This window comes from Aaosphaeria arxii, assembly GCF_010015735.1.
Source record: "Aaosphaeria arxii CBS 175.79 unplaced genomic scaffold BU24scaffold_5, whole genome shotgun sequence".
NCBI lineage: Eukaryota > Fungi > Ascomycota > Dothideomycetes > Pleosporales > Aaosphaeria > Aaosphaeria arxii.
This window is the reverse complement of record NW_022983478.1, coordinates 765,675-786,108: the sequence shown is the minus strand read 5'-3', so window position 1 is coordinate 786,108 and position 20,434 is coordinate 765,675. Positions and strand designations below refer to the sequence as shown.

The 20,434-nt window shown below is 50.8% G+C and overlaps 6 protein-coding genes across 6 annotated transcripts; 4 read left to right on the top strand and 2 right to left on the bottom strand.

Annotated features, from left to right (window-relative positions):
- Positions 1-9: 9 nt before the first annotated feature.
- Positions 10-7,187, top strand: BU24DRAFT_493020 (reducing type I polyketide synthase 10; the record flags this gene model as incomplete). The annotated part of the gene is made up of 4 exons (XM_033533936.1): positions 10-70; positions 122-593; positions 645-6,246; positions 6,300-7,187. 4 exons carry the CDS (start codon positions 10-12, stop codon positions 7,185-7,187), a joined length of 7,023 nt encoding a protein of 2,340 aa, XP_033382726.1.
- Positions 7,188-7,647: 460 nt separating this feature from the next.
- BU24DRAFT_481845 (uncharacterized protein) lies at positions 7,648-9,512 on the bottom strand (the record flags this gene model as incomplete). Its single annotated transcript, XM_033533207.1, has 3 exons — positions 7,648-8,064; positions 8,137-8,789; positions 9,470-9,512. 3 exons carry the CDS (start codon positions 9,510-9,512, stop codon positions 7,648-7,650), a joined length of 1,113 nt encoding a protein of 370 aa, XP_033382725.1.
- A 1,112-nt stretch (positions 9,513-10,624) lies between these two features.
- On the top strand, positions 10,625-11,227 carry BU24DRAFT_348821 (zincin; the record flags this gene model as incomplete). The annotated part of the gene is made up of 1 exon (XM_033523579.1): positions 10,625-11,227. One exon carries the CDS (start codon positions 10,625-10,627, stop codon positions 11,225-11,227), a length of 603 nt encoding a protein of 200 aa, XP_033382724.1.
- A 1,491-nt stretch (positions 11,228-12,718) lies between these two features.
- BU24DRAFT_213603 (NAD(P)-binding protein) lies at positions 12,719-13,955 on the top strand. Its single transcript, XM_033521968.1, has 3 exons — positions 12,719-13,309; positions 13,377-13,712; positions 13,775-13,955. Exons 1-3 carry the CDS (start codon positions 12,737-12,739, stop codon positions 13,844-13,846), a joined length of 981 nt encoding a protein of 326 aa, XP_033382723.1. The 5' UTR covers positions 12,719-12,736; the 3' UTR covers positions 13,847-13,955.
- Positions 13,956-16,799: 2,844 nt separating this feature from the next.
- Positions 16,800-18,360, bottom strand: BU24DRAFT_392515 (oxidoreductase-like protein). Its single transcript, XM_033525160.1, has 3 exons — positions 18,179-18,360; positions 17,825-18,086; positions 16,800-17,770 (listed from the first exon to the last, which is right to left on the bottom strand). Exons 1-3 carry the CDS (start codon positions 18,189-18,191, stop codon positions 16,969-16,971), a joined length of 1,077 nt encoding a protein of 358 aa, XP_033382722.1. The 5' UTR covers positions 18,192-18,360; the 3' UTR covers positions 16,800-16,968.
- Positions 18,361-18,768: 408 nt separating this feature from the next.
- BU24DRAFT_433777 (folic acid synthesis protein-like protein) lies at positions 18,769-20,420 on the top strand (the record flags this gene model as incomplete). Its single annotated transcript, XM_033529997.1, has 4 exons — positions 18,769-18,814; positions 18,861-19,096; positions 19,166-19,374; positions 19,424-20,420. The coding sequence occupies 4 exons, from the start codon at positions 18,769-18,771 to the stop codon at positions 20,418-20,420; spliced, it is 1,488 nt and encodes a 495-aa protein (XP_033382721.1).
- Between the last annotated feature and the right edge of the window lie 14 nt (positions 20,421-20,434).

Here is a 20,434-nt window from a genome sequence, read left to right as displayed (position 1 = left end):
CAGGTGATCATGTCATCATCAATTAGGGCTAGGGGCAATGACCAGGAAGCCATTGCCATCGTTGGAATGGGTAAGTTGTCTCTACTCAGAATGAACCGAGCATCCAATCTAATCGGGACAGGATGTCGCCTACCTGGTGATATCGTTTCTCCATCTACCTTGTGGAATTTTCTCGCCCAGGAGAAGAGTGCCCAGGGGAGGATTCCATCGTCGAGATTCAACGCCGATGGTTTCTATAATCCAGATGCTGATGTTTCTGGGTCGATGAGTGTCGATGGTGGATACTTCATCAATGAAGATATCCGAAATTTTGAACCAGACTTCTTCGGTATTAATAACCTTGAAGCCACATACATGGACCCACAACAAAGAAAGCTTCTGGAAGTTGTCTATGAATGCTTTGAGAATGCGGGTGTCACGCTACAGTCTGCTTCAGGTGCCAATATTGGAACATATGTTGGCACATTCACAATGGATTTTCAGTTGATGCAGGCCTCCGAGCCACATCACTTCCATCGTTATAGTGCTACAGGAATGGGCACAACAATTTTAGCGAACCGCATTAGCCACGTTTTCAACCTAACTGGACCAAGGTGAGATATCTATGCCACAACTAAGGATCATCCGTCTAACATAGATCCAAGTTATGTTTTAGATACTGCATGCAGTTCATCACTTTACGCACTTCACGCCGCATGTAGAGCATTGCAAAGTGGTGATTGCGATGCCGCTGTCGTTGCTGGCGCGAACTTAGTACAGTCTCCGCAGCAGTTTATTGGAACTGCCAAAGCCGGCGTTCTCTCAAAAACATCCACATGTCACACGTTCGATACCTCCGCAGATGGTTATGGCCGAGCTGATGGCATTGGAGCATTGTATGTCAAGAGGCTCAGCGACGCCATCAAAGATGGCGATTCTATTCGCTCCGTTATTCGGGGCATTGCCGTCAACAGCAATGGTCGCACCAACGGTATCACCCAGCCGAGCGCGGATGGTCAGGCGGCAGTCATCCGCAAAGCCTACTCTCTGACAAATCTCGACCCTGCAATGACGGACTACATTGAATGCCATGGTACGGGAACATCCGTGGGCGATGCCACGGAGGTCGACGCGATCTCTCGGGTGTTTGCTCCCAATCGCCAGGCGCCATTGCTGATCGGGTCCGTGAAGACGAATCTCGGCCACTCTGAAGCAGCGAGTGGCATCACCAGCATCATCAAAGTTACCCTAGCCATGGAGCGCGGCGTAATTCCTCCAACAGTGGGAGTTAAAAACATCAACCCCAAGCTGAAGCTAGAAGAAAGAAAAGCCGAAATCGTCCGCGAGATGACACCATGGCCAGCAAGCCAAACTGGACGGCGAATAGCTAGTATTAATTCGTTCGGTTACGGTGGTGCCAATGCGCATATGATTCTCGAGGATGCTAGCTCATACATGACGAGCAAAGAAAACGCACAAATTCACGATGCGAATGGCTCATTGGTACTACCCTTGTCCGCCAACAATGATCAGTCACTAGATAGACTTGCATCCAACTTGGAAAGCATCGGCTCCGGCATTGATCTTACGAACCTGGCGAGAACACTTTCATCACGGCGCTCACAGCTTGCAAAGCGAGGATATATGATTGTCGGAACAACGCAACGACTTGAAGCTAACACATTGAGAACTCTGCCATCAACATCTAAATTGCCATTGGCCTTTGTATTCACGGGACAAGGAGCTCAATGGCCGGGTATGGGTAGATCTCTTCTGCACGATTACCCCAGGTTCCGACAAAGCGTTCGACGGCTTGACGTTGTGTTACAATCGCTACCGCGCGACGAACGTCCGAGCTGGCTCCTGGAGGATGTGCTCGGCTCCACGCCCAATAACGGCAATGAAGATGAGATTCATCACCCATCCCGGTCTCAGCCTATATGCACAGCGCTACAGATCGCGCTTATCCAACTGCTTGCCGGATGGAACATTAAGCCATCAGCAGTTATTGGACATTCCTCAGGCGAGATTGCATCGGCATACTGCGCCGGCCATCTGACTGCAGAGCAGGCCATCATCGTTGCCTACTATCGCGGCCTTGTAGCCGGGGAAATGATTGATGACGGCATGATGCTTGCTGTGGGAATGAATGCGCAAGAAGCGGCCGCCTTTATAAATGAAAATGGGGCCAATGGCAAGGTTCGCGTCGCCTGTGTCAACTCGCCCGAGAACGTCACTCTCAGTGGAGACGCCGATGCCATCGATATACTCGCTACACTTTTAGTTCGGAAAGGGATCCTGGCCCGAAAGCTGAAGACGAATGGAAAAGCATATCATTCCCATCACATGAAGAGGGTTGGGCCAAAGTATGAAGAATTATTGACAACACTTGCGCACTCAACCAGATACGCTAGGCCGTCTGAAGTCCGCATGGTCTCAACTGTGACTGGAGAGGATGCGACTACCCAGCTACCCTTAACATATTGGCGACAGAATCTGGAGCAACCCGTACTATTCAGTACAGGTATACAGCAGCTTTTCGCTAAGGAAAACTACCACCTAATTGAACTGGGACCTCATTCTGCTCTAGGGCTACCCTTGAAACAGACTATTTCCAAGGTTGAGGGCGCGAATTACCAATACAACTCGGCAATAGTCAGAGGTAAAGATGCAACTTCAACAGTGCTACAACTTGTCGGCGGTCTTTACTTGCACGGCCAAGATGTCAACCTTCAGAAAGTCAATGGAATCTCGTCGATGCAACGCACGAAACCTATCGTGGATCTGCCCCCGTATCCATGGCATTACGAGTCTGTCCTGTGGAACGAGCCCCGCGTTAGTGCTGAGTTCCGAAATCAGAAGCACCCTCGCCATGAGCTTCTGGGTTCCAAAATACCGGGAGGAAATGGTATTATACACACTTGGCGAAACATTATACGCCTGAAGGAGTGCGCGTGGCTGTCCGGCCATAAGCTGGACCAAACCACTGTTTTCCCAGCTGCCGGCTACATTGCTGTTGCTATAGAGGCTGCGCGACAAATCGCTGACACTTCTTTACCCAGCCAGCCGTCTTTCTTGTTGGAGAATGTGCGAATTGAGAAAGCATTTGCCTTGTTAGATGATAATCCGGAGAGTGGTGCCGAGCTCATCACCACCTTGCAGCCACTCAGATCAGCCAGTTCACGAACTGGCACGTGGGAGTTCAGCATGAGTTCTTTTGCTGGAGCGACGCCTGTGCAGCATGCGTCCGGAACCATCACTTTGAATGAAGACAAGCATGTTGGAAATTCGCTAGCCATAGAACTCTCCAACACGCCGATGGACCAGCGACCCACTGAGCCGTGGTACAATAAATTTGCCCGGGGAGGGTTGGTCTTCAGCGATCAGTTCAAGTCATTGGGTGACATCAGTGTTCCCACCGACAAGAAACATCTCTGTGCTTCGGCACAAACTACCATTCACCAAGGTGTCACCCGCGCGAATAGTCAAGAGCCTGTGTATGCCGTACATCCTGCCACTATTGACGCTCTGTTGCAAGCTGGTATCATCGCTAATGCTGGAGGTATCACCGACGACCTAGGAGCTAAAGTCCCTGTACACATTGCGGAGATTCGCGTCCAGGCCTCGAAGGTCATTGACAGCGCGAATGGAAAGATAAACGCAACCTCCAAGAAGCTTCCATTTGGCACCATCGTCGTTGCCGCTGATTTGGTATCAGAAGATGGCGACATGGTCGTTCAGGTACGAGGATGTCGTGCCGCTGCCTATCGCAGTGTGACGAGCGCCACAGATGAGCTAGAGAGGCATCCCATGCTTCGAGTACAGTGGAAACCCGATATTACATCAGTACGACCAGCGCACTCTACCAAGCTATCGGCAAAGCTAGATTCGATGACGTCTTCCGAGATCAAGACCAGTCCTACTAGCAAAGTCTCCAACTTGATTGGACTGATTGCGCATCAACGTCCCGACGCCAAAGTACTTGAAGTCAATCAGCCAGATCAAGGATACACGAAGTCAATGATCCGCGAGCTTTCTGTTGGAGACATCTTCGGTCAATGCGGCTCATTTTTCCAGGGCCAACTCTCAGAAGACAACCACTTGAGCACTCGTAGTATCTCCGACGATGCTGAGACTTTTGAGCTCAAATTCCAGAAAACATCCCAAAAGGATCTTTTTGATATCATCCTCTTACCAGGAATGAATGGTAGCAACCCATGCCTGGACACCAAGCTCCATCATCTAGACAGCCATCTATCGCCAGATGGGTACGTTGTAGGACGGTTATTCCCTCACCAGATTACCGAAATCACCAAACTCGGCTTCGAGGAAGCTTTCACGGAGTCTACCCAGAGCGACTCGCTCTGCATTTTGCGCCGTACTCGTGCTGCTGCTGAGCCGACTACTATTGTGGATATTATTTTGGTCGAGCATGATAATGCTTCGCCTTCCGAAAAATTCCTCTCCGACGCAGTTTCACGGAGCATCGCTACCTCTTTCCAAACGGAGATCCGTACAGTCCCACTAGCAGATGTTAATGCGGACACAATACCATTTGGTGCTACCGTTATATCCACAGTAGAATTCGACCACAAGCTTCTTGCTGTCATGTCTGAGGAGGAGATGAAGGGCGTCAAGATTCTCACTGAAATGGCGTCCATTCTTATCTGGATCACCGGAGGTAGTTTGCTCAAGCAATCAACTCCAGAGTTCGGCCTGGCACCCGGCATTGCCCGCTCCGTTATGCTTGAACGTCCTGCGTTGAAGTTCGTCACCTACGACGTCGATAAATTCAACTTCAATACAGAAAATACAGTCGAAAACATCTTGTCAGTGCTCTCACGAGCCGCAAGTGGCAGTCTGTATAATTTCGAGTTTATCGAAGACGACGGGTTGATCCACATCTCAAGATTCTGTCCAGACGCTGTCTTGAACCAGCAATTCCGAGAACGGCAAGGACTGCAAATGGCCGAAGCTCCAATTTGTGATGTCGGCTCCGCACATATACCACTGGGCGACCTTACCCGTGGTGAGCAAACATTCTTCGTGCAAGATGAAGCCGTCGTTATATCGCCTCCACCTGGATCGGTTCAAGTCGATGTGAAGGTAATTGAACTAGATCCTTCACTACTGGAACAAGAAACTATGCTTGGCCTCTGCGGTGTGGTCAGAGACATCGGGGCAGGCGTGTCTTCCTTCCTACCAGGTGATCGCGTATTCGTGCTAGCACCCGGTAAGATTTCCACAATTGCCACGGTGCCACAAACATGCTGCTACAGGATTAAAGAGAGTGAAGACTTCAACATGATTGCTGCCACTCTCCCGTCCTTCGTGATTGCGCGGTATGCTCTGCATCACCAGGCCCGCTACCAAAAAGGCGATTCTGTATTGATCACAGATATCACGAACGCGCTCGGCCAAGCCGCACTCCAGATTGCGCAGCGTGAAGAATTGAGCGTTTACGCACTGGTAGAAAGTGCCGCAGAGGCAGCGAGTCTAGCGAAAAGACACAGCTTAGGCGCTTCCCACTTCATCGTTCGAAATGACAGCGCTACACAGGAAGCAAAGAACACAATGTTCAATGTAGTTCTCCATACTGGAAACTTGCCAGTCCCCAAAACCATTGTCAACCGTTGCGCCAAGCAGGGTCACTTTGTCAACCTTTCGCACAACGTTGGATCCGACACTACAAAATCCGGCGATCTTCCTAAGGGTATTTCTTCATCGACAGTAGATCTGCGATCTTCGTACGATATCAGCGATGATCGAGCTGGAGCTATGTTGAGGCGTGGGGTTGAGGATGTTCTCTTCCTCCACCGTTCACAAAATCTTGCGCCTGTGCAGTCTGTTCAAGTCTTCGATGTTTCGGATGTCAATCGCGCATTTGAGTCCATGTCTTCAAAGAGCAATAGCGGAGTCGTCATGCTCTCGCTACAAGACCCGACGTCAATGATCCGATACAAGCCCTCTTCCTTCGAGACTCGGTTCAGTCCAGACAAGACTTACGTTATGATCGGTTGCTTGGGTGGTCTCGGCCGTTCTATATCCAAATGGATGGTTGGCCGCGGAGCAAAGAAATTTCTCTTCGTTGGTCGCTCAGGAACGAAGAATCCTGCAGCGGCCAAGTTGGTGGGTGATCTCGAAAGCATGGAGTGCAGCGTGATGGTAGCATGCGGAGACGTAGCTAAGTACGACGATGTTTACAATGCGCTCTCGATGGTTGAGGGAGCCGTAGGCGGTGTTGTTCATGCTGCAATGGGTCTGCACGTAAGTAATTCTTTTCATCATGTTATTAGATCATAGGCTTATTATAATACCAGGAATCTTTGTTCTCCGACATGTCAGCTGAAGACTGGCATACGGCGATAAAGCCGAAGAGGGACGGCGCCTGGAACCTTCACTATGCGCTGAAAGACTTGCAGATGGAACAAGAGCTGGATTTCTTCCTGCTCACATCGTCTGTCTCTGGATCCGTCGGAACCGCCACAGAGTCAAACTACTGTGCTGCAAATCACTTCCTCGACAACTTCGCATGGTACAGACGTTCCCTTGGTCTGCCCGCTACGGCAGTTGGCCTAGGCATGATTTCAGAAGTTGGGTACCTTCACGAGAATCCCGAAATCCAGGAGCTTTTACTCCGAAAGGGTATTCAAGCCATCCCTGAGAAGGAGATGTTGCAGATGCTCGATTGCGCCTTAAGCAATGAGTTCAGACAGGAGATTCAGGACAAAGAGTACGGTGCAGGCCACATTCTCACGGGCCTGGAGCCAACCGCAGTCCTGGAGTTGCGCAAGAAGGGCTTCGATGGATCCATGTCGACACTCACCGAGCCGCGCATGTCGCTCCTCGCGCGAGCATTCCGAAGCATGGATCCGGCTGCTTCAGGCTCGGCAGGCTCGTCTGAAAGTGTAAAGACTCAGCTTGAGCAAATGGTGTCTTCCGGCCAGCCGATCCTTGAAAAGGTCACGGAGATCGTAACGAAGAAGTTCTCAAATGCGTTCTTGGTCCCTGTCGAGAAATTGGACCTCAATAAGGCTCTGTCGCAATTTGGAATGGACAGCATGTTGGCGGCCGAAATTCGCACTTGGTTCTACCAATCACTTGGGCACGATGTGGCGTTCTTCGTGCTGCTGAGCCCAGAAACAACCATTATGTCGCTGTCGCAGATGGTTGAGAAGAGTCTTAAGAAGACTGTTAAAGCCTGGTAGATTGGAAGATGTTCGCAATGATTTCTACGTTTATTTCGGATACCCGTTTCATTGTGTTTCCTTTGGCGTGTATGGGGTCTCTCTACGTCAACCGCCGGCGTTTGCGCAGGTCGGATGTCTTCCTCTTTCGTCATAATGATACTTTTCTATCGCTGAATCTCATTTTTCTATGGTTAATTAGCTGTATCTTCCTGTAGCCTAATATCGCTGGTTCTTTATGACTCTATGTTAAGTCGCCTGTTATTGTTTCCTTCGTACAAATCATAAATCGAACAAAGTCATTTACTTGATTGAATAAACAGAGCCCAGAGTCAGCTTATCAAGATGTGCAAGCAATAGATATATTGTTATTGTTACTTAAGTTATAATCAATCTGTAACCGAACACCGAAATTTGTAAAGAATGTCCTGAATCACCTTCCAAGGAAAAGTCGCGCCGGTTAACAATTTGAGAGTCAAACCTATTTGTAGCAGTCTGGTGTAGGCTTGATTGGGTAGTCCCACAGCCCACTGACCTTGCAGTCAGCTGCAGTAGACCAGTACCAGTAGTTGTTGGTGAACTTGTACTGGCAGCGCTTCCTGATATCAGCACGACGCTGACCATCGGGACGGAAAAGTGGTGCCACCAACTGGCCATCCTGGATCTTGCTCAAGATGGGTGCCCAGTTCCAAGCACCATAGTTGGGGTAGGCTGGGACCTTCTTGTTCTTCCAAGCCTGGTAGATCTCGTCAGCAGAGGTGCGAACAGCATTCCAGGCCTCGTTCTTGTTGGCGACATCTTCCTTGTCGAGAAGACGCTTGTCGCCATAGGTGCTCCAAGATCTGCCGGCAGGGTTGGAAACATTGAGGCCGATAGCATTGTCCTCATCATGCATCATCTAGATTCTCGGAGTCAGCGGATGGTAAAAAAATCTCGGCTTTGGTCATCCAAAGAGCTTCGTCGAACTTACCTTTGCGCATAGATCGGCATCACCAAGAGTGTCATGGAGCTTGCGTCGGGGAGTCCTCATATGGCCCGCTGCGAATGAGTCCTGGAGGAAATGATCACCGAAGGCGTTCATAGCGTACCCCAGGAGAAGGTCGCCTCCTGCGGCTACTGACAATGCAGCGGAGTGGCAGGCGTTGTAAGCAGTGCGAGCATCTACGCCAAAGTGGTCCCAGTTGATCTGAGCCAGCTTCAAGTAGCTAGGGCACTCAGCTGGGCGTGTGACAGTGAGGATCTGGAGCTCTGCGGTGACATCAGGGATCTCTGGATACACAGTTGAAGGGTCCTGGCCCTTATCGAGAGCTGCTTGAACCATTTCAACTTCCTTGTTGAGGTAACCCAAGATGTCACGGGCTTCTTTGGGATTGCGAGTGGTGTCAATCGCAAGCCAGTGCCAAGCGGCCTTGAATCGGGCAATCTGATCTTGCAAGTCTTTACCGTCGCTGATCGGATTGACGGTAGCGTAGAAGTCGCCAGCAAGACCATTGATTTGACCGTATGTGAGGGTCAGTCCATTGGGCAAGGAAAAGGGCTTGTTCTTCGCAACGTATGAGTTGCCGTCATTCCATGCCAAAGTCAGAGCATCACCAAGGTAACTGTGTTCGGCATACTCAAAACCTATAGATATCGAGTTAGTTGTCGCCTTATGGGAAAGTTTACGCTTGCTCACCTAGCCCGTCTTTATCATGGGGATCCTGCTTGGATTGCTCAAGTTTCCAATTGACATAGTCAATCTTCGTAGCAGCTTCAATCTCCTCATCGGAAATGGGGATGGAGATCAACTGCGAGTAGTCGTTGTGACCATGTCCATGATGCTGCAACTCCTCTGGGTCAATCTCTTTTGGAGCACTTGGGTCGTTCACATGGTCGTAATCCCACCCAGTAGGCTCATGGCCAAGGGTTTCGAGCGTCCTAGGCGGCCATGTCAGCAAAAGTCAAGTACAGGAGAGTAGGGATCTTATTCACAAGACTGTCTCAGTAGTTGTTGTGGTACTCATGGTAGCGGAATTCGAGAAAGTGAGAGAAGAGTTTCGAACAAATAATGGTTGAAAGGCTTGAGAATGGATCCAAGATGGTTGTTGAGGTTGCGTGTTGATGATTTCAATTCAACAGCAGCATCGCCGCTCATATAAATACATATTGTGTAGACTTATATTCGCATTGGTTGTTGCAGTAGCACATGAAAATGCGAGAAGTGTGTCGCACAGATGGGATTCTCCGTGATGATCAGCTCCGACTAGATGACGCCGTTGGGGGCCTCTGTTTGGGATCAACCGTACATGCAAAGCAATACTAACAATACGACGGCGACATGGATAACTGATGTCGTAGCTGCGCCATGGAAAACCCGAACTGATAGATTTACAATTTTGGCTAGCTGAATCGTCTAACAATCTTCCCCGCATTTATCTAACTGTTTGTTGTGGCTAGCTGTCCGCTCCGAGATGGAGCTGAGGCTGGCCGTTTGCGGATGGCTGGCTGAACGGTGCCACCCGCTCGTCCCGTGTGGCAATCTCACCATGACCAGCTCTCCCAATCGAACCCCGCAATCCATGTCGATTCTGGATCTTCATTTGTTCAAAAAGGGACATCTATATCTTTCTTGGCGTCAGAGAAAAGAAATACATCCAGATGGTTAAACTCAAACGGGAGATGCACTCAGCCCAAAATGGTCACGCACTGGTCGCTATCAGCTTGTCGTTGGAGCTGCCACCTGCGGCCACTATTGGTCGACGAATACCGGCGCAACGCACTTCATCCAATTCGCTACTTTCGCATGAGCTGTCTCGCAATTGCGATCTGCCTCTTTTGCCTTCACCAGATATCCAGCAGATTGATGGTCTAGATCAACAAGAGCTATCGCATGTGAAGTCAGATGGCTGGCTGATGAACCAGCAGAAGCAACGTTTGAGTAGAGATAAGGGTGACGGGAAGGAGAGCTGAAGCTGTCCCGTGTCTATGGTCCAATTATGCATCTGATGGCAAGGGTCTAGAGCGATGAAGACCATGAGACTGTGATGTTGGAGGCGTCGATTCACGACCTACTCTATGAAGGCGCTGGTTCATGTTTGAGTATATTAGCCTCCACTCCGTTCTTTCGAACTCCATTGCATTCATTCAAAGATTCTGTGAGTGCCGATCTTGAGCTCTCATACACAACGAATCACTTCCTACTTTGTCTTCATTGATTCAAACTGGCTTTACTGCCCCCAGATTGGTGTGCCACCCCGTCAAATTCGGGTGCAAACATGAGCTTCGAAGGGATTTCCAACAAGGAGTTACTGCTTGATGCAGTGACCCAAACGGCAGGACAGGATGCTCTCGAGATTGTGAAACCGTCGGAGGACATCTCTACTCCAGATGAGGATGTAACTCCGGACGACAACTTCTGTCCTCCATGCATGACCCAAGCACCCATTCCTATCCCTTTGCGCAATGGGCCTGCGGATATCATGGTTGGTCTCGACAATGAATGCCCTCGCTGGTCCCCCGGGTCAGTGATCCGCTGGTCTGCCTGGAGACAGGGATTCAAGACTGATGAAGACGCTGCGTTTGCTGCCGATCATCTCAACATGGCAGCTGAGAAATGGAACTCACTCAATATCGGGGTTACGTTTGAATGGGTTCCTCTGGCCAAGGATGCTACCTTCGTCCTCTGCCATGGCGGCAGCCACGGTGGCGCCCTTGCACAGGCCTTCTTCCCCAATGCCAATGACCTCAATTATCTTCTCGTTTACAACCCCGCTTTCTCACTCAAGGGTTGGAAGGAGAATATGTGGAAGGTCTTCACCCATGAGTTGGGCCACGTATTGGGCCTTCGGCATGAGTTTGCGATGGACATCAATCCCCAAACGCGCGCGGTATTTGAGACCGAGAAAGCTGTACAGCTTGGAGACCGGAACCCGAATTCGGTTATGGTTTATGGGAGGAAGCCACCTGAGATTCAGCAGTCTGATATTGATTCTACTAAGGCGTTCTATGCGATGGTGGATGATGCTGAGGGCAATCCACCTCGCATTGGACTCACTGATATACGAGACTATAGCCCCATGTAGATAGCAATCAATATTCTGGTCCTTTTGGGAGGATCAACTTTTTCTTCAGAACCATATCGTCCAACACACTGTTCCACGTGAAAATCATGATGGTTGTTTCGTGACAGTGGCTTGCGGATTTGAAATTTTGAGGACGTCGATCATTCCATCATTCCAGGGTCTCGTTCAGAACGGGAAATAGGCTACCGTGGGCTATACTAAAAGCAAAAAGAATTCGGTTTTTACTTCCATTCCACGGCATTCCATTGGACGAATATTGAAATAAAACCCTTGGTTCGGCTACATCTCTGGCTAGAATGGCTGAGATTCGCTGATTTTCCCCCCTTTGGGTACGTCAGAAGCTGCAAAACCCATGGCTCATTCAACACGTAGCGTGACGACTTACTGGTAAACTATTCTTCAGAAGATCTCGGGGAGATCGTCCGTTAGCTCCCGCAACCTGAACAAAGCAGTAGTGCCAATATCGGCTGTAAAGGGCAATCAGGCGCAATGTCCCGAATAGGCCAATCACAGAGTGTGAACGGATGCATGTTTCATTCACATGGCGACCTCCGATGATTCTCGCGATTCGTAAAAGGATGATCTCCTATGTGCACTCACACTTTTCTGGTGTTTCATTCCGCCACATCGTCATGGGAGAATGTGCAACCCAAGGATCGTGTGTTATCCTAAACACCGCCAGCCTGCGGTCTCGATTGTATGAGCGACGATCGCATGTCTGGAGGTCATGTCATGTCCACCTACACCTATTATCCATTCGCGCTTTTTCGTCCGAATGTCCCCAGGGAGGAATTCTTTGTTTATCACGCAAAACGACACCCGACATTTCGTGCTCGATTTCTAAGCACATATGAAGGATCCGAGTTGGGGTGGGGTTAGCGGCACGACCTGTCACAACGCCATGTGCAATGCAATGATCAACCATGTCGCACGAAGGCTAAGGCAACAACATCGTGCATTCCAGTGGTACTCTTTCGTTAAGTTTCAAAAAGACAAAGATTTGATATTGCACTAGCCTAATTATTTGCGTTCACGACGCCAGAGTTGAAGAGAAATCCGCGGCCATGACCACGACACCATGAACATCATTTACAGGGTCAAACTCACTCCCTTTGAATTATTTGTATCAATCAAGAAGGAACATGGCCTTTCTTTAGCCACAAAGTGCGCCACTGGCTTAGAGAGAGATACGGCCGCAACGAAGCGGAGATATATGCAAAATCCGCCAGAATGCTGACTGGGACATGGCATCATCACAATCATAACAGCACTCTTTAAAAGTGCAATTCTGAAAGGCTGTAATGAGACGACCATGATGGACATCTCGTTGATAAGCCTCGCAGATAGTGCTGGATCTGCCTGCTCGCGTTGTGCAAGATTCATGTCAGCTTACAAATGCGATGCTCAGGTACCTGAATATCGTGACCATAAATAGTCAAAGGTGAGCCCCGATGGATAGATTAATTCTATACATTCACACAACCCAAGAACCAAATCCTGTACGAAAACATGGCAAGCTTAAAACTCATCGTCGTCGTCGGTGCGACAGGAATGCAAGGCGGCTCGGTGGTGAACACCTTTCTCAACGAACCAGGATGGCGAGTACGCGGATTGACTCGCAATGCAACCAGCTCTAAAGCATCAGCATTGCAAGGCCGCGGCGTGGAGGTCGTAGAAGGAAATCTCGACAATCCCTCCTCGCTCAGCGCAGCTTTCAAAGATGCAAACATCGTCTTCGCTGTCAGTGACTTCTGGTCGAACTATCTAGACTCCGGAAAGCGAACAAATCAAGAGCAGCCGGGAAACATATGGGCGGCGGAGCAAGAGACGCAGCAGCTTAAGAATGTGATCGATGTCGCCTCAGGTATCGACACGCTCGAGCGGTTTGTTATTTCCTCCCTGTCAAACGTGGAGAAGGCGTCGTCTGGAAAATACAAGAATGTATTCCACTTCGACTCAAAAGACAAAGCGGTGGAGTATGCCCGAGAGCAACATCCACAATTGTGGAAGAAGACGAGCATTATCCAGGCTGGCTGGTACATTAGCAATTTCTGGTTGCTTCCCATGATGAAGCCGCGTAAAGTAAGTCGAATCATCCACGTTTGCCCACAAACAAGCAACTGTATAGAAACTAAGAATTACCCCATAGAACGCCGACGGAATCGTACAATTCACCAGCCAGGCCAAAGGGGAATCTATAGTCCCCTACATTGCCGCCGAAGAAGACACCGGCCCACTCGTCCGATCTCTCATCTTCGAGCCCGCCGGCAAGAACCTGCTCGCATACAGAGAACTAATCACCATGAACGAATTCGTCCAAAACTTTACCAAAGCTACTGGGTTGAAGGCCGAGGTCGTTACGGTGCCGGCATCAGCGCTTGACTACCCTGAAGACGCCGCTTTGGAGTTCGCCGAAACTTTTGATCATGTAAACGAGTTCGGGTACCCAGGAGCTAATGACCCTGCGGTTATCCATCCGAAGGATGTAGGTCGCGCGAAATGCTTCGATGCCACTCACCAGAATGTTTTACTGACTTTACCGAACAGCTGAAAGGGTCTCCGAAGCTTGGAAGTGTGGTAGAGTTCCTAAAGAAGCAGGACTGGACAACAGTCTTCTGAGTTTCTGGTAACATAGGCACGGAATGACCATTTATGAAACGAAGAGATGTCTGGAAGGAAATTCATCATTTTTCGATTTGCAAACAGTCAAGAAGTGCTAGGATTCGGTTCGGATGGAATTCGAGAAACTCCTCTCGACTAGAGTTGAACTGTCCATGTATCTATCTCATACCGACCATGATCGCTCGTCCACCAGCTAGCAAGACAATTATCCCGCCAACAGCAATCCATACCATTATCACACATCGCAACCTTCTCAACGTGCAAGGCTAACACCCCGTCGCGCCATATCATTCTCAACATCTATGATATCAATCCAATCCGCAGCTAAACACCACGTCAACTCCCATCCCTCGCGCCATACTCCCCACAGACCCATAACCAACACACAGTTGCACCCCAGAGTTACAAACAGTCTCCACTCCACCATTTCCCACGATGGTAATGATCAGCAGTCCGTTCTAACGTCTGCCCACGACCAAAGTAGCAGTGCAGGGGTAGCTTAGCTTGATGCTATCTTCACCCCAGCTCACTTCCATCCCACCGCCTCTCACTGCCCTGCCCCGGAGAAACAGCTTGCCGCTGCGCACTTGCAGGGAGACGAAATGCAGGTCGGGGAATTTAATCGCACGACCCACCGTCAGAAGATCGCTACCGTTTGCGTCGACGGTTGCGGACGAGGGGGTGGAGTGGCGGTTGTATACGAGGGAGTGGAGTGTCGTGGAGTTTGCCCCCCTGGTGCTGATAACGGATGATTGTATTTGAGTTACACGGCGGCGGGCGCTGGTGGAGTATTTGATATCAAATCTGGTGTTTTGCAGGGCAATTTTGCGAGGGGGTGTTTGTGATGGTGATGTTATCTACGCCTAGATAGGTATCTGCCGCGTTTACTCGGTGTTCGTGATGAGGGTTGCGACCTCTTGTCGTACAATGTATGCACATCTTAGGTCGCACCATTCAATTGAATTCAGCCGATGATGAAGGAGTCTATCATGCGCAATTACTTGTACGGAGTATGTTTCCATGAGCTGAGAATTCCCCATTCTGTGGCTATGGGAATGTAGGGATATGATGTTTATCCTTTTTATGTACATCGTCACTAGGTATGTTCGTCGTCGTCATATGTACAATACACCACTTGCACTCCAACCACACTCCACCCCTTCGTTCACAGACCAATGCACCCAACACTTCCATCTCTCCCCTCCTCACATCCTGTTTTCCAAATGGAAAAAAAAACACTAAACGAAATAGAAAAGAAAAGAAACGCCCAAAACGCCCCCGCTGAAAGAAATGCCCCCCATCTATATTCTATAATGCTTTTTTCTAGTGGTCGTCATAACGTTCGTGTATCTATAATTATTTTATCCCATGTCCTTTTCCCACCCTCTAACTTTTATTACATCCCCCAAAATCCAAGATCGAACGCCGTATAAACAATCCCATCACCCTTGCCCCCAGACTTCCTCAGTTGTAGGTGTAGGCAGGAGTAGAGTGGAGTAGAGAGGAGAATAAATTATCCAGCGAGAGTACAGCACCCAACGCCGTACCGATGCCCGCACCCGACGCACAGGTTGCCCAGCTCGAGCGTGAGCCAGACTTTCGCGCAGAGACAGCAGTGCCAGGCGGCGTTGGGGAGGCACTTTGCGAGTTTGCCTGGCTGCTGCGAGGATGTGCGGGTGGGGTGCGCGGGGCGGACGGGGGCTGCGACGGCGAGGGACATGTTGTGTTGTGTTTGTGTATTCGTAGATTTGGTTTCGGTGGTGGTTTTTATGTATGTGTTTTGGATTTGGATTTAGGTAGAGAGGTTGGAGATAGTTATGTTGTTGATGGTGGTGGTGGTGGTGGTGGTGGTAGCGGTGCTGGCCGTACTGCGTATCTCGTCGTCGATGACGATGTTTCTTCCTCGCTCATGAAATAGAGTTGAAGCTTTTTTTGGAAACACTTTGGATTTTGTGCGATGTATTATTTCTTTCTCGTGATAAGGATAGAGAAGTTTAAATTTCGTTCAACGATAATGATGATGTCCAATCAGCACCGACGCAGTCAGTTCCTTCGCTATTTGCAAAATGCTGAAGGTAGATAGATAGATAGAGTACAAGTACTTCAGATAGACAATCGCACAGTTGAACAGCAGCACGTAGCACTTAAGAACCCTTCATCCCCACCGAGCACCTGAGTGATTTTTTCCCTCCCCCTGCGCTCCCCCATCCAAAAGCGTTCTCACGGCCGCGTCGCTACCGTGCTTATTTAGGCTTCGACGCTCCATTGTAGGGTTTAGGCCGGTGGAGTCAATCGCTGGGAGTGGGGGTAACAGGCAGAATGTGTGGCGAGAATCGTCCGTCACGGCGCTAGAACCCCATCCGCTCCCTTCTAGTCACATTCTAGAAGGAAGGGAGAAGCGGTCTAAGGCGTAAGGGTGAATACCTAACCACCCATCCACCTACCTTAGAGGAGAAAGGAAGTGGAGACGCAGTGCATCGAAGCCATCGAAGCCATCGAAGACAGACAGGTTGTGGGCCCGCCTTTCGCCCTGTGATAACCAGCCCAGCTAGCGTTACATGCACTGTGAGAGCTGGACGTGATAGCGAAGTGCAGACATGATTGGCGCGATTAGTGTTTTGCTGGTTCCGAGGGGATGGTAGGGCTGAGGGGGTGTAAACCGTGTAAGCAATTGTCAAGGTGGGTGTGAAGACTGCGAGTAAGTGTGGTGCAGTAGAGCGATGGGGTAGAGTTGCATAGGGCAGAGGATACAACTCTACACTCTACAGCAGTTGACCTAATCTTGAGGTTGGAAGGGAAGGGAACTAGGGAGGGGAGTGTGTGGGGACTCGGGAGAGGATGACAGAGGGTTACTAACATTAGCCGAGCGAACGACAACAAGAGGATGAGCAACGCAGCTTCGATGCGCGATTCACGATGGGCAACTAAGGCTGAAGGGAGATTAAGCGGTGGGGAAAGGTGTGATCGGATGGATGCGACAGTTAGGTACTCGCTAGCTAGGTAGGCTATGGCTACATTAATTATTTTTTTTTTTCTCTCGAGTCCGTCCGTTCAAGAGATAGATTGACAGACAGATGATGCTGTAATACAGGATAACATAACTACAGGATACAACAAGATCATAGCTTGGATTTCGACACGATGAAACTGTTGGTCGTCTGAATCCACTTGACAGCGTCGCCGACAAGTTCGTCGACAATGGCCCTCGCGCTCTTCGTCTCGTTCACCACGGCGGCGGCCTTGCCCATCAAGAACGGCCGCGCGTTGTCCATAGTCTCATCGTCGAGGTCGTCGCCCAGCTTCTCGATGTCGTGCTCCACGGGGAGTATGCCCTTGGCGGTGAGCTCCTTGATCTCGTTCGCCCGGTTCTCCTCCCAGTTCACGATGTACGGGTTCTTTCGCACGCGGAGTGGTCGTCCGGTGAAGATGATTGTGCGGATGTTGTCGTCGAAACCAGCGGTGCGGACGGCCTCTTGATGGGCCTTGGGAGCACCAGCCTCCTCTGCGAGGATGAATCGAGTTCCGACCCAGACGCCAGAGGCACCGAAAGCGAGTGCGGCAGCGACGGACTGTCCGTTGAAGATACCGCCAGCGGCAACGACCTGGACATTCTCGCCAGTCAATGGCGACTTGTGGCCCTCAACAAGCTTCACAACGGTTGGGATGAGAATGGAGGTGGGGACGTCTCCGGTGTGACCACCTCCCTCACCACCCTGGGCGCAGATGATGTCGGCGCCAATCTCAAGGCACTTCTTAACGTGCTTGGGGTGTCCGATCATGTTCATGTAGAGGATACCGGCCTTGTGGAGCTTGTCCACGACGGCCTTGGGTGGTACACCGACGGCGGAGACGAAGAGACGGGCGCCAGAGTCGATGACGATGTCGATGAGCTCGCCGAGCTTGCCCTTGGTGTAGTCGTAGCTGTGCGGAGTGTCAGTATTCGATATTCGTTATGGGTAGAGTACAGGTACGAACTTGGTCTTTCGTGCGCTGCCGCCGACCTGGGGGAGCAACAGATCAACACCGAACGGCGCGTTCTTGTCGTTCAGGTATCCCTTAAGCTCTGCGATCTGCTCCCTGAGCATGTCAGGGGTGTATCCAACACCGCCAATGACACCGATGCCGCCTGCGTTGGTGACGGCGGCGGCGAGCTTAGGGCCAGCGGCGACGTTCATGCCCGCGAGCATGACGGGGTGCTGGATCTTGAGCAGATCAGTGAGCTTGGTGCGGATTTGCTCTGCGCGTTATTGTCAGCAGGAGTAGATAGTGTAGAGCAGAGTAGGAGTCGGCGCATGTAGAGTATCACATGTGGATGTTCGGGTGACGTACGTGGAGAAGACATGGTGATGATTGTGATGACGGTAAGGTGGTAGTAGATTATTTGATGGTGAGATGATACAACAGCAAAGAGAAGAAGAGATGAAAGAGAAAGGAGGAAGTAGAAGAACAAGACACTTCTTTTAAGAGGAGGAGGATACCGAGCGCGAGAGAGAGGGGGCGGATGAGTGAACGGGTTAGAGACGATGAAAAGAGCCGAGGCAACTCAAGTCATCCGCTCATACTCGTACGTCTGGGGAAGTTCACGTGACTAAGCCCTTTATGTACTAGCGTGGCCAGATTAACCCTAATTGGTATGGCCCATCTGTTCCATCTTGTTTTCGAGTCTACGAGTCCATACAATCCATTCACTATGGACCATTATTGTTACACAGTGTATTCATTATAATAAGACTGCCTTCCCTCCTCGCTCCAACGTCTCCGGCGATGCAATCATGTCTGTCTAGATCAATTCACGCTTCACTCTCCGCTTCAATTGCTACTCGCAATGCCTCAAAGGTGACCACCGCTGCGGGGTTCTCCGGAGTCCGCCGCAGACTTTTCCACAATGGACCCTCAGCAACAGCAGCCACTCCCCCAGCATGCAGCATCTCCAGACGCACAGCCTCAGGCACATCTTGTCCCTCGGTGAATCGTTCCCTTAACCGACCAAATTACAAAAGACATCCATCAGCCCACCCCTCCGCTCATCATCATGTACGCCAAGACCATGGATTCGCCAAATCGGCACGGCATCGTGCATACATCGCCCTGGGGAGCAATCTCGGCGACCGCGTGGCCATGATCGAGAAAGCCCTGCAGCTGGTCCAGAGAGACGGCAGCGTCCGAGTCCTGCGCACGAGTGGTCTTTGGGAAACCAAGGCCATGTACGTGTTGGACCAGGACAAGTTCGTGAATGGCGCATGTGAAGTAAGATTAAGCTTTTGACGATGGGTGGTCACATGTTATTAGTCCTTCACATGCTGACCCGGCCCGCAGGTGGAAACGTCCCTATCGCCCATTGAGCTACTCGACAAGTTGCAGTCGGTCGAGAATGAGATGGGAAGGGTCAAGGTCGTCGACAAAGGTCCTCGTAATATCGACTTGGACATCCTTCTCTACGACCAGGAGGTCTTCTTGAATGAACGACTTCAGGTCCCTCACAAGCTGATGCTCGAAAGAGATTTCGTGCTTCGACCGCTATGCGAGTATGTTTTCAATAACCACCTCTCTCTCATCGTCACTAAGCTGTGCCAGATTAATTCCAGATGCACTTCTTCCTCCAGAGGCTTCATTGCCCTCAGGTACACTACGTGAACAGCTCGCACGACTACCGCCATTGGAAGACCCGGTGTCTACACTAACACCACTCATGCGACCTGGGTCTACATCTATCCCCCCTCCTATCACAGCAGGGCACTCCACCCGAAGCACACGGGTAATGTCCATCATTAACATAACCCCCGACTCCTTTTCAGACGGTGGCAAGAACTACAACGCCGGCCCAGAAGCCCTCCGACGAACGATCAAATCCCAGATCGCTTCCGGCGCAACCATCTTCGACATCGGCGGCCAATCGACGCGGCCCGGCGCCGCAGTGGTATCCGAATCCGAAGAACTCTCCCGCATTCTGCCCGTTATCAAGCTCATCCGATCCACGCCCGAAGCCAACGACGTCTCCATCAGCGTCGACACGTATCAATCGAGCATCGCGCGGGCGGCCATCGCAGCCGGCGCCGACATCATCAACGACGTCAGTGCCGGGCTCCTCGATCCGCGCATGCTGGAGACCGTCGCCGACCTGGGCTGCACCGTCTGTCTGATGCACATGCGCGGGACGCCGTCCACAATGAACGAGATGACGTCCTACCCGGATGGCGTCGTGCAGGGCGTAGGCGAAGAGCTACTTGCTCGCGTCCGAGCCGCAGAGGCAGCGGGCGTCAAGCGCTGGCGCATCATCCTTGACCCGGGCATCGGTTTCGCGAAGACGCTGGATCAAAACCTGGAGCTGCTCCGTCGGTTGGGCGAGTTGAGGGAGTTCCCTGGCCTGGAGGGGATGCCGTGGCTGCTGGGGACGAGCCGCAAGGCGTTCATAGGACGTGTCACCGGCGTGCAGGAGGCGAGGGAGAGGACGTGGGGGACTGCTGCGACCGTTGCAGCGTCGATACAAGGTGGCGCTGATATCATTCGTGTACACGACGTGAAAGAGATGGCACAGGTTACGACGATGTCTGATGCGATATGGCGGGTATAAACTTAATTCTACGA

Excerpts from the sequence above, each read along its gene's own strand:
- BU24DRAFT_213603 (XM_033521968.1), top strand. The coding sequence starts at position 12,737 with ATGGCAAGCTTAAAACTCATCGTCGTCGTCGGTGCGACAGGAATGCAA. Across the intron at positions 13,310-13,376 it reads CCATGATGAAGCCGCGTAAA|AACGCCGACGGAATCGTACA; the intron begins GTAAGTCGAATC and ends ATTACCCCATAG. Across the intron at positions 13,713-13,774 it reads CGGTTATCCATCCGAAGGAT|CTGAAAGGGTCTCCGAAGCT; the intron begins GTAGGTCGCGCG and ends TTTACCGAACAG.
- BU24DRAFT_392515 (XM_033525160.1), bottom strand. Across the intron at positions 17,771-17,824 it reads GGCAGCGCACGAAAGACCAA|CTACGACTACACCAAGGGCA; the intron begins GTTCGTACCTGT and ends CACTCCGCACAG.